This window comes from Melanerpes formicivorus, unplaced genomic scaffold, assembly GCF_026170545.1.
Source record: "Melanerpes formicivorus ecotype bairdi unplaced genomic scaffold, bMelFor1.0.p_v2 SCAF_7, whole genome shotgun sequence".
NCBI lineage: Eukaryota > Metazoa > Chordata > Aves > Piciformes > Picidae > Melanerpes > Melanerpes formicivorus.
Genome location: NW_027142359.1, coordinates 16,023,360 through 16,036,277, shown reverse-complemented (window position 1 = coordinate 16,036,277; position 12,918 = coordinate 16,023,360). Strand labels below are relative to the sequence as shown.

At 45.3% G+C, this 12,918-nt stretch overlaps 1 protein-coding gene across 1 annotated transcript in view; it reads left to right on the top strand.

Moving 5' to 3' along the window:
- The first annotated feature begins 596 nt into the window (after positions 1–596).
- Positions 597–12,918, top strand: part of DDAH1 (dimethylarginine dimethylaminohydrolase 1) — a 57,624-nt gene continuing 45,302 nt past the window's right edge. Inside the window, exon 1 of the mRNA XM_068141184.1 lies at positions 597–942. Within this exon, the coding sequence (XP_067997285.1) occupies positions 637–942 (306 nt within the window). The 5' untranslated portion in view covers positions 597–636. The remainder of the gene's footprint in view (positions 943–12,918) is intronic.

Sequence of the window (12,918 nt, the reverse complement as noted above, 5' to 3'; positions counted from 1 at the left end):
AGGGATAAACCACCTGGCCTCTTAATCCACAATGGGGATGCAGCAGGCAAACCAATGCCACCTCGACCAGCAAGAGCAAGCAACTCATCTTGAGTAAGTGTAGAGATACAGGGAGTTGCAGGTGTCTGAATTCTGTCAGCAGTTATGTATTTATACATAACTATGCAAAATTACTATGTGAAAACATACTGCCCCTCAGCCCACATTGTGGTACTGGAGCCGCGCATCCAACGTAGACAGCCCCGCCACTGCCCAGGAAAAACGCTGGGGACACGGGCTGAAGCCCCACCGCCTCTCCCCGGCTGAGCCGCGCTGTACCGCCCCGCACGCATCAGCCCAGCCCGGGGGCTCGGCCTAGCCCCTCAGGGCTGAGCGAGTGGCGCCGCAGCTCCCGCCCGCCGCACAGGTAAGCGGCACCCTGCGGAGGGGCGGCCAATGGCACGATCGGGCCGCGGCCGCCAGCCAATGGGAGCGCGCTAGGCTGCGGCCCCATAGAAATGTGCCTGGTGGGGAGCCAATGGGGCGCGGCCGGGCCGCGGGCGGTGCTTTATCAGCTGCCGGGGCCGGCCGCCGCGGTCGCGGTGCTTGTCCGTCTGTGCCTCCCTTTTTCGTGGTCCGTCGTCCCCATCGCACAGAATGGCCGGACTGGGTGGTGGTCCTGGCGCCTTCGGGCGCTGCACGCACGCTGTGGTGCGAGCGCTGCCCGAGTCGTTGTGCCGGCAGGCGCTGCGCAGCGCGGCGGGCCCCGAGGTGGATTTCGCCCGCGCGGAGCGAGAGTACCAGCTGTACGTGGGTGTGCTGCGGGGCAAGCTGGGGCTGCAGGTGTTGGAGCTGCCGGCCGATGAGAGCCTCCCCGACTGTGTCTTCGTGGAGGATGTGGCCGTAGTGTGCGAGGAAACGGCGCTTCTCACCCGCCCGGGCGCGCCCAGCCGCAGGAAGGAGGTACGGTACCGTAGGGGCTAGGGGTAACGGCGTTGCCGCCGTGCAGATGCGCTTGGGGCAGTTGCTCCCATGGGGCGTGTCTCCGGGCCCGCCTTGGAGCCTCGGCGGCTGTAGGGCGTGGGGTGGCGGGGCGGCGGCAGCAGGGATCGATCAGGCAACATCAGCCCTCCCCGGGGGAACCGGCGCGGCGGGGGCCGGGCAGCGGCTTTTCCTGGCCTCCAGCTGCCATCCTGGCGGGTCCATTGATAGCTCTTCGTGCTACCGAGCTGGCTGCGCTGGGGTTTTATCGGAGAGTGGTGTCCACCTGCTCCTGAAAACAAGTGTACGGTGTAAACTATGACTTGACCTTTCTGGAGCTTCCACATAGCACCAACTTGTCCAGCCCGGTTCTGCGGGCTGGATGGTTGGTCGGTTGTGCGGGTTTGTGTCCATGCTGCAGTACTGCTCAGTCCGAACCCTCTTTTCGGTACATGTTTAACTTGAGCTCTGTTCCAGGCAATGCATTAGCGATATCTATGACAATCGCACCCGCTGGTCCGTGTGCAGGAGCTGTTGTGTGCTTTGTGTAAGCCTGAATGCCCTTGAACCTGATATTGCCTGCCCTGTGCAGCCGCTGCAGGCCCTGCGGGCCAGTGGTGGATAGACATAAGGGGGTGTAAGTAGCCTCGCTGGAGAGAGGTGTGAAGCAAACAGTCACAGGAGCATTACTTTATATCTCTTAGGACTTCTTAAACGCATTCAGCCCATTCATAAACTCAGGCAGTGCATGCTTTGAAGTGCTACACAGTTATCTGCTCAATGAGTGTTGGGTAGCAGCTGAAAAAACCTCAGCTCGTTTGATGCTGCAAAGCTACTATACTAGCAACCTGCCTTTTTGGTAAGCATGTTTTTAATGCAACCCAGTTAACTGTCATCTCTGTGATACCATAGCTCATCTTGTCATCCATAAGCATGTACTGTTGTGCCTGTGAGACAGGGTAGGGCCACTAGCTGTAGTGTAGCAGTAGCTGCACTTGACTATGAAATGCGCTGGATGGGTGTCTGTACTTGGTATGTTTGATATAGTAGCCTTCTTTTACCCATTACAAAGTTTACTTGAATTTTGCCCAGAATAGCAGCCTGAGATACTGCACGCATCCTGTACGTTTGCAATTCCTTGTGCATACTCGCATGTATTTCCTCTCTGAAGAACATCTGAATGCTCGTAAAGGTGACAGTATCAGAGCAAAGTGTTTGCCACATACTGCACTCAGAAGCAGATGTGTCTCATCCAGAGTCCAAATGGGTTTTCACTGGTCCTTCCCACAGCTCACTGGTGTATAGCACTGTGATTCTTGCCACCATTTATACAATTTCACTTTTAGAACAAACTTACTTTTTATGAGTGACTTGACCAGACAGAGTCGCAAGAAGAGAAGAAGCTTTGAGGCATAATTTGAATGTTATTCGTTTTCTTTAATGATGGAGCAATCTCTGCCCTGAGTTCTCTGTAAAGTAAAAAAAGGAAAAAGGACATGAACATATATCCTCTTAAACCTATGACAGTACATGACTCTGCAATGTAGTGCTTGTCTGAACATATAACTCCGAATTATTTACACCAATTCTTCCTCCCAAGAACAGCATTACAGCAATGCTTTTCAGAGATGGGGAGAAGATGCTTCTCTGGGCACTTATCTTGGCTATCTTGGCAAACATGTATGATAACCCTGCTTTCATTAAGAGCCTTGCAAGAAGCAGCAGTGCTTCTAGTAGCTTTATGGGATGATGTTTCCTATTGCAGTTAGAGGTTTGCTGTTCTTGCTCTCTCCAGCCCTGGTTTTGGAGGTACCAGCTACAGGTGCTCAGGCACTGAGGTCTGCAGCCACCCTCAGCTGAGGGAGTGCATATTCCTGAGCCTCCTGTTCATCCTGATGGGTGGATGTTGTCAGCCTCCCAAAATAGTTTTTGAGGTATACATTCAATTTCAGGTTCAGATTGCTGTTAAGAAGGACCTCATCAGGCTTAAGGAAAGGGCTGACTTACAGAGGCCATATGGAGTTGAGTGAGAACTGCAAAGTCCTGTCCCAGGAAGGTCCCTCACTGGACTGAGTGGGTGGGGGACAGCTCTGCAGAAAACCCAGCAATGTGCCCCTCTGGTAAAGATGGCCAACAGGATCCTGGCCTCTATAAACATGAACAGAACCAGTAGACTGAGGGAAGTGATTACTCTCTACTTGGCGCTTGCAGACTGTGTCTTACCAACAACATGAAGCCAGTTGTGTGACAGGAGGGTAAGAGACAACAGACATAGATGTAAGCATGAAGTTCTAATGGGTTATAAGGAGAAGGCTTTTCAATGGGGACAGCGAAGCAACACAACAAGGGCCTGGAGAAACTGTGCAGCTGTTCTTAAATGGTTTTTAAGATCCAGCTGGATAAAGCCCTGAGTAATGTGGTCTATTCTTTACAGCTGGCCTTGCCTTGAATAGGAGGTTGGCCTAGAAACCTCCTGAGGTCTCTTTCAATTTGAATTATTCTGTGAGCATGACACCGGTTGTATACATGGAGGCATTTGTCAGCTGAACTTCCATGAAATCTTCCCCATTGAGACGGTGGGCAGTCAAAAAATCTGGATTGTTCCTGGTCTGGATTCACTGCTAGAAAATCAGAAGGACGAAGCCCTGTGAAACCACCTTCTTCATACTTCCTCTGAAAGACTCTACTCTCTCAGCTTTCTTGGTCAGCCTGCTATGAAAGTGAACCAAGACTGTTATGAGTTGTCACCTGTACGGTCAGCTGAGCAAGGGAGGGAAGGAGAGTGGATGCAGGCTGCATATAGCACTGGTTTCTCAAAGTGCAGTCCTGTTCCTTTTGTAGTGTAAGTGCCAATCCATGAATATTTTAGTGGTACAGTTGGCATATATGGTTTGACCCAGTTTTAACATAAAGGCCAACTCCTGAGCATGCACTCCTGACCTGAGCCTCCCTATAAGGCAGGTCTCAGCCAGGCTTGCCTCGCTGATCTCTTAACTGTTTAACAGACTTCTGCACTGAGAGGGGAAATGGGGCTGTAATGTACAATTTCTGCAATGAATTAGTAGAGGGAGGGCTTGTGCCCAGAAAATCTGCCAAGATTTGAAGCCTGATCAGACCAGTGAAAGTCGAAGGGTGTGTGGGGCTGCCAGAGGCATCCGAAAGAACAACCTGGTTGAATAAGCAGTTGAGGCAATGCTGTTTCAGATGCATTACCCTTCCTGGTAAACTGCCTGCCAGATGCATGAACTGAGCAGCACTGCCTCCATCTCCCTTGTTTCATGCTACTGAAAATCCATAATGCAATATTTAAGAACTGATACAGCATGTTCTTTCACTGACTAGACTCCTTATAAAGAAGGACTGTGGTCAATTACTATAGCACTGTGTGCAGCAGGCAAATTTCTGTAGGAGCTTGCAACAGCATTGATTGAGCTTTCAGGCTTTTTAGATACTATTGCTTACTCCAGCACCATGGGATTCTTTACTGGTTGTCTGCCTGGGAAAAAAAACCTAAAACCTAAACTGAAAATAAAGCCCCCCAAATAAATTCTGGGGCATGTCTATTCTTGCTCCAAGTTATTGTAAGGAGCAATAAAAGAGTTGAATTAAATTTGGTTGTGTTCAGTCAGTACTGGGAAAGAGCCAAGTATTTTTTTTTAAATAAAATAGAAAAATTACTCATGCATTTAATGATTTGTTTGCAAGAGTCAAACTTATTTCAAGGCATTATGTTTCTGTATTATCAACTTCTGAACTTATTTTAAAATTCATGGTTTCAGGGGATTTTTTGATTTAGCAGAAATGTAAGGGACTTTAAGATGTTAGAGGTAGGTTGCTAATGTGAATAAGCTGGTGTTATGTTTAGCTGTGTGCAGTCACCAGTGTGCTTGATGTTCAAGCTGAGTAACTCCAATGGGGATGCTGTGATCACTGCTCAGATTGCCAGTTCCAGCACCTTTTGTTCCAGCACTGTGTTCTCAAATGCTTATTCCTCTAGTATAAACTTATGTCACCTTGTGAACACAACGGAGTTAGCTGCTGAGAAAAGCTCTCATCAGCAGATTACTCTTACTAAGTTGTGCTTGGGATAGCACAAAACAGCATTTTCACCATTTCTGTGCTTATGCAGACAGATGGAAACCCAAAAGCTCAGCAAAATGCACCCTCAGTGACCTGTGCTCTTTTCAATTGCTGTACTGGGAAGGGAGAATAGCTTGGTGCTGGGAAAGCTTTAGGAGCTGCTACAGAAGAATTCACTCTGGTTCCTTCCTTAGTTGTCAAGAGAAAACTTCCACCCAAAAGTATTATTTCCCACTCTTTCAAGACCCACAGTAGTTAATTTGGGGGACTGCATTCCTGTGGTATAGGAAGGTAGTCCTTCAGCAGTGAGAATAGGGAATGAGCAGCAAAGGAGTACATTTGTCGAGTCCCATCCTCAAGCACTTGACAAGCATCCCCATTGCCTTTTGAGTGTCTGCGGGTGTGTCTTCCCATGTCTGCTTTCTGTGTGGCAGAGCTTTATCTACAGCTTTGCTGGGCCAGGTAACCTATTCAGGCACCTTCACCTGCTCAGCTGTCACCCCTTTTTCCCCACACTGTACATCTTCTGCAGGACTGCACAGTTCTGTGGCAACTAGAGCTTGAACCCTGTGCTGGGTTGCAGCCCCAGCTGCAGCTTACTGTTTGCAGGAATTATTCTCAGGCTGTTTGGTGAAAGCTTCTGAAAAAAAACAGAAGGCCAAATGAGTCTATTTAAGTTATGTATGTATTGTGCAGGCTCAGGTAATGTTACATAGTTCCTGCTAAAAGCTAGACACTTCTGGGCTCCCTCTGTAGAGCTAGGTAGTTCTGTAGGATAATGTCTGTATTGCACAGCAATAGAAAATCTCGGCTCACGAGAAGCAGATTCAAGGTTTTCCTGGCTCCTGATCTTATTTAGATTATGGGGTTTTTATTGTGCATGCTAATACAAAAGAACCTGTATTTGCTGAATAATCACTTAAACCACCATTTCTGCCCAACTGGCAGAGATCTGTCTCATTTCCGTGGAGGATTAGCTCTTGCTGATCACTAGAAAGGCAAGAGATTAAACATTTTATTACCACTTCAAATAATTCATAGTTCTTTAAACTGTCATAACAAACCATGCAGGAGTTGTACATTTGCACTGACCCCTTTCCATGTGCCTTACACTTTGTGTTACAGACTGACTTTGGTATTTTTCCTGTAAAGCTTATGACAGAAAGCATAAAGGTTGCCACTGTCATTGCTTAGTGCATACAACTGGAGGTGAGTAAATTGGCAAAAGCTGTACCTGAAGGCTGACAGAAATTAGGAATGGCAGCAGGTACATTTTCAGCTTGTCAGATGTTTTCTCTTGAACACTTTCCCATTTTGCACTAACCCATATATGTGCTCCTTTAGTCTATTCTTTTCAACTAGCTTCTCAGTCTAACCTCAACATTAGAGTGGAAGTGTGCAAGATAGTGTCAGTATGTGACAGCTTTTCACTTTCAGGCTGTTTGTATTAGCATATGAAATAATTAAAGAGCACCCAGTGGAGGAGAAAATCTTCAAGTGTTGAGCAGTTTAAAAACCAATTCTTTGAATGTCAGGTAGACCTGTATCAGAGGCCTGTGTGGTGGTACTCAGGAGATGTGAGAAGGGATGTTTTAGTCTCCTGAAGTAGTTTGATTTGTTTCTGCGGCTCTGCCCCTTCCACCTGCTTTGCAGTTTGAGTGTTGTCTTGTGTTCTGGGTAGGTTTAAAGTTCATTGTTGATACAGGTCTGACCCTACATCAATAGAGCTGGCACTTTGGGCAAATTGGCTATGCCCAGAACTGCTTTATTTTTCAGCTTTGTTTCTATGATCACAGATTTCGTGAAAAATCCTAGGATGTGGCTTTTAGTGAGATAAATATAAGTAGGACTCTATTCATTGTAATGGGTTTCTATCTATAGAACTGTAAAACAATCTTTAAGGACAGTCTAGGAACAACTTGGGTTTGATGCTTTTCTAGCAGAGGCAAACTGATTGAAACACTGACTTTTTTTTCTAAAATAAACATGCAGACTTCAATTTCTACCAACATTACTAGTTATTCTTCCCTTGCTGGTTTCTCTGGAGTGACTCTGGAACAGGTACACTTGGCCTTTGCTGCAGACACAGCAGAACTCCAAGGATGCTGTGACAGTGACTGTCTAGCAAGCTTTAATTTGCAATACTCCACTTACACTGAGCATGTTATGGGTTTAGCATTTTGTATTAGCCCATGCAATCAGTGTCTATACTTCTGTGTTGATCCATTTGCAACGTCTTTGTCAAGTCTTCTGCATCAAAAATGTGGACTTGATTATGAAATGTCTGAGTTGAAACAAGTTAACTGTACAAAGGCCTTTGTTGGCCATAAGTTATCTTGGTACATACAGTCATCTGTGTAGAAGCTATTGCTTATGGCAGGCGTGGGGAGGTTGGTGACTGCAGAGAATGCCTTCCTACCAGGAAGGAAATCACTGTCAGCAATTACTGATCATTAATTGCTTTAAATAAAACCCTGTTTGTTTTACAGGAGTATTTATCTAATCAATCAAGTTTATGGAGTAAGAGAGCTTTGCTCTTGTTATCGGACCTGGGCAGTCACAGGGCTGGGGTGAAGACAAATGATGTGCTGACAGTATCTTTTCTTGCTGCCTCTTTTGTAGCAGTACTAAGAAATTTTCTTTCAGGAAAAAGTAAATTAAATGTTTTTACAGCTGAGATAAACCTGAGTCAGGTCTGCCTTCATCCAAGGTCACTAATCAGATACAAGTCAGCTGTCCACACTGTGATATGCCATTTTCCTGTCATTTTGAGTCAATAGGAAAACCAAACAAGTGTTTCAAAAATAGCTTGTTCAAGACTTGCAGAACTCATTTTTATTTCAGTGGAGATTCAATATTTGGCATTGTCTTTAAAAAATATCTGTGAAAATTTGTTTCTGGAAGGTTTATGATATGTTTAAAGGAACTGACTATCCACATCTGTCTCTGGATGCCAGGTTCTGCAAGATGAAATCATCTGTCTCAGTTCAGTCCCAGCTGGCCACTGAAACAAGACTGTCAAGTAATTGGATGCTACTGGTGGTGTTGTGATGGATTTTTGGATTTCTCTTTTTCTATGGCTTAATGTGAGAGCTGTCTGGGAAGCTGAATCCCGTACCTCGTAGAAAAGGTGATCTTACAGGACAAGAATCTTGCTTGTGCGTAATGCACTTCAGTATGGTTGGCATCCTTGGAGTGTCAGACCAGCAACCAGGAAGATGGTCATATCCATACAATCCCAAGCCAAAAAAGCAATTTTTTTTAGAGGTGAAGCTATTTTTTTTTGGCCTGCTGTCCAGAAATAGGAAACTATATATTTTAAAAAATCTTTTAAATGTGTATCAGTTAACTCCAGACAGTGCCTGTCTAAAGGTGAGAGACATTTACCAGTACTACAGCAGTTAATTTTGCAAACAGCACAAATGCTTTGGAGAGTTTCATATACCCACGTAGCTCTGTGTGCCTCTCATCACTGTGCTTAACATGGCAGAAGTGATGAATCTCAAGTAACTCATGTTCTTCCATGACTGCAGGGAGGAGAGGTGGTGTGGCTGTTGCTAGTCACTGGGTACTGAAGTTCAATGCAGTGGTTCATGGCTCTATCTGTTAGAATGTTTTGACTGGGATACTAGTCACTGTGCTAGTGAAGTGTGGTAGCAAGAGCTGCTCTGTTGAGAGGCAAATAGAAACTGACAGAAAAAGTAGATACCAATGGAGGATTATATGAATGGGATATCTGTATTTTTCCAGTAAACACTCAAGTCCCCTTCAAGTTTGCCTGCTTTTTCAAGGTGATGTGAGATGGCTTCTGTAGGCCTATGTACTCAAATTTTCATATGTGGTGCCTTCCTGGAGTAGAGGGTGTTAGAGAAGGAGGTGGTGGCACAGGGTTGTGATACTCTTTGCACACATTTTTGGCTGCTGTAGCCAGGAGTGCAGAAGTTTCTAGAGGAAATTGGGTAGATACTACTCTCCTGTTGGCTTTATTGATCTTTGTCCAATAATTCTTGGTGCTTTTGACCTGAACTGATTCTGGGGAAGGAAACTGAGGAATGAAATGCAGGATAAGTAGTCAGGGCAGAAGTTGAGGTGGAAGAGGCATACTGTGAAAGCCACTATGAAGAAGAGGAGAAAGGTGACCTGACAGTCTGTGCAGGGGGGAGCCTTTGCCAGCCCTTAAGTATTTGCTGGATACTACGTCTTCACTGATGCTGGTGAGAAACTGTGAAACTTCAGTCGTGCCATACAGCAATCTCCTTTTTATGACCCTTAAAGCAACTGTTCCATTAATCCTCTCTTGTTCTGGGGTGTGAACTTTTTGTCATAGTAAAATAACTGGTTTGCTTTGTCCAAAGGGCTCTGGGCTGGGATAGTCCTTTTTAGATGAGCATTTAAAAAACTTAAATACTGTATACCTCTGGTGTTGCTGGAAGGCCATTGTCATGACTGGACTTAAATTGACTATTCCTATGAACCTGAAACACTGCATGAGGTTTTGGTTACCCATCCTGGAAATTCTGTATAAGCAGAAAAGGTATGGATGAGGAGACCTTGCTGCAGTGTAGGACTGCTTTTGTATGAAGTGAGGCTAACTAGATAAACGCCTTCGACTCAAACTTACTTTGGACAGAGGAGAGGAGAAATAGGGTCTTCAATATCTCAAATGGTACAGAGAAAATGAACTAGGAATGATAGTATGGAACTTGATGACATCCAGAGAAATAACCAGGCAGCAAATTGAAGCGAAAGGAAGCTCTCTTGTGTAACGCACAAGTGAACTGTCAGATTTGTTGCCAGAATATTGCAGAGGCCAAAAGTACAGCTGTGCATAAACTAATGAAAGAGAACCATCAATAGCTGTTTAACTCTTTGATCTGCATGAAATAGCTGGCTTTGGAAATGCATACACTGCCTCTTACAATATGCTGGGGAAAATATGCCAGAGACAGCAGCACTACATACTTCTTTGTTATCCTTTCCTTAAGCCACCAATGCTGATGGCTGTCCGAGTCAGACTACTTGGATATACAGGTCTCTGTGACCCACTTAGATTGTTCATGTATTATGAATGAGCTGTAATACTGATAGCTGTTTAGCAGACTCATAATGAGTCACTTGCAGAGATCATGAAGGTCGTAAGCTGTCCAAGGACTGCCATATGGGAGGCAGCTGCCCTGCCTTAACCCTGCAGAGATCTTGCAGCTGTCTCTGTCCTACCAGGCAAATGGGAACCTGCATTTGAGCTTAATCAGGGTGTCCAACAGCATAAGATGAACCATCACTAGCAGCAGAAATGGTGCTCTGAGGTCAGATGTTGAATTATATTTTCTTCTCTGCTTCAGGGTATCCAGATAACAGAAAATTGAATGCTTCCACCATTAAGACAGAACTATTTTGTCTGCATATGAAAGGATTCTCCTTTCTCCCCCCATCAAGTCAGGTTAGCCTTATGAAACTGAGTGCTTTGTAAAGCAGGAGAGGTTTCTAACTTTTCCTCATCAGCTGTGAAAACCTAGGTGGCAATATGATTCTTAGGCAATTAGTACTTGCATAGAGAAGTTTGATATCCTGAGAGCCAGGCTTAACATCAAGGAAGATGATGTTCTACAAGATCCTTTGCAGAAGAGTGCCTTTGGGAGGATGCTTTCCCATGGGCCCTGGGATCTGTTGTGGGACAGTTGAGAGCAACTGATAACCAGCCAGTTGGTGCTGTGGATGTACTGGATAAGCTTTTCCTGAATAGCTGCTGGTCTCTCAATGCCTGCAGATAGCAGATGTAGGAGATACTTCTAGGTGGGTTTGACAAGCTGCAAGGTGTGGCATCCATCTTTTCTGAGATAATGCCATGAGCAGGCTGAAGAGCATTTCTGACAGAAGATTATCAGACTAGCTGTGCCTTGCACTATGTTGACAGGAAAGCCTTTTCAGGAGCATGACTAGAACTGATGTATCTGAGGCTGAATGGTAGACACTTCCCTGGCCGTGTTTCCAAAAGCCCTCCTAGTCATCAGGCGTTTGCATGGAAGCTTGGCGTGATCTGATCAAACAGGCTGTGAGAGCCTGGGACCTGTAGGTGTTACAGCCTGCTGGGCAGGGAAGAAGGGCTCTCGAGCTGCATCTGTTTGCTTTGGTACCAGTTGCTTGGCCGCAGTAATGCTTCCAGTGGGTTTTTCTGACCCAGTAGCTGGAGCCATGGCTGCCCTGCAGCCCAGGTTGCTGTGACACTGTTTCTTGGCCATACATGATTGAAGGGTAGCAAAAGTAAATGCCAGGGAAGGTGAAACTAATACAGAGAAGGACGGCTGCTGTATAGGCTCTGACAAAAGCAGATGGGTTTGTGGCACCAGTGGGAAAATACTCCCATGACTGTCCGCTCTGCTAGCTGTGAGCATGTCCTGTCCCTCCCGGGGTTTGCTGCTTCATGTCCTGGCCTTGATATTTCCTGTGCATAGCTGTGTCTTTTTCATTTCTCCATCCTTAAGGGAACTTTGGCACAGATGTCAGCAGCCACCAGAAACTGCCAAAAGCTTTTATGCAATTGAAATGTGCTCTGACTGCACTTCATCTTAAGGACTAAAGGCACTGCTTGTGATTCTGCACCAGGCTCTCTGATTTTAACCTAGTTTCCACTTTGCTTAGTTTCCTTACCCTCTTTATAAGATTGCAGCACACAACCAGAAGCCAAACAGGAACTCCTGAAGGTCTGCCAGCCCTACAGTGCACAACAGCATTCTCAATACTCTTTGAGAAATGGGTTAGTATTGTTGCTGATAAAGCAGTGTGTTAGGTCTTACTCAGGTTTATATAAATCTTGAGAGTGTCTAAGAGTAGTGCCCTGTTAGGCATTCCTGGAAGCAGATTCACTGCATACCTACATCCACTGTGAAATGCTATGCTGATAAGAAACTGGACCTCTTGGGAGTGGCATGAAAAGTACTGAAAACCCATTTTAACTGTCTTAGTCTTACAAAATACATATCAACAGTCATGTTAAATATTTGAGCACATGGAATAAACTGCAGCCTTTGCACTAGCAGGAAGCTTCCAGTATGGGAAGTTGCTGAGAGGTGTCCATTGAAATGTAAGCGTTGACTGCCTGCTCTGGAGCTGGCAGGGCATGTAGGGAATATGAATGTAGACCTAGCTGATGGTTTCAGTCCAGGAAGGAGTGAAAGGATAAAGACAGGGAATTGCTGTACACTCTATGTGATGTTAGGATTCAAGGGGCGGGATGCTTTCTTTTAAGACTTGTACGTGTGACAGAAGTGTGTAAGTAGCTGTAAAGTGCCAGTGCTTAATATGGAGCCTTAAATCCGTCTTGTTCATTTAAAGTGCTTAAACTCTTTCCTGCCCTGTGTCTGCTTGCTCACCATCTCTCTGAACTGATCTCATGATGGTGTTTTTTTTTCAGTAGTGGAAAGTCTGATGTAATGTAACATTTGTCAAGATAAGGCTTCAGCATTAAAGTGTTTCTTAGCCTTAAACATTGACTAGGAGATTTTTAGACTGTAGTGTCATGCCTGCAAAATTGTGATTAAAAGCACAATAGAATTTGCATGTGTACTAATATTAAATACAGTGTGTAGCAATAATAAATATATCCTGCAATGAGTTAAGAACAAGCTGAAACTGTGTGGAGCATAGATCCCTAAAGAATGCTTAATCTTTGTGTGTTGCATTTGACATGCTTTTTCCACAGCTGGGCAAGCTGTCGTCTTTGTTGTTGATGCATAAAGCATCTGACATGTCTCTTATGTGTTGACTGATCTAGTAATGAGATTTTTCTGTTGGAGTGCTCATTTAAACCTAGTAAAAAAATACATGCTTTCATTTAGGTGTTCTTTTTTTGGGAAGGTACTCCAGAGGAGCTGAGAGTGA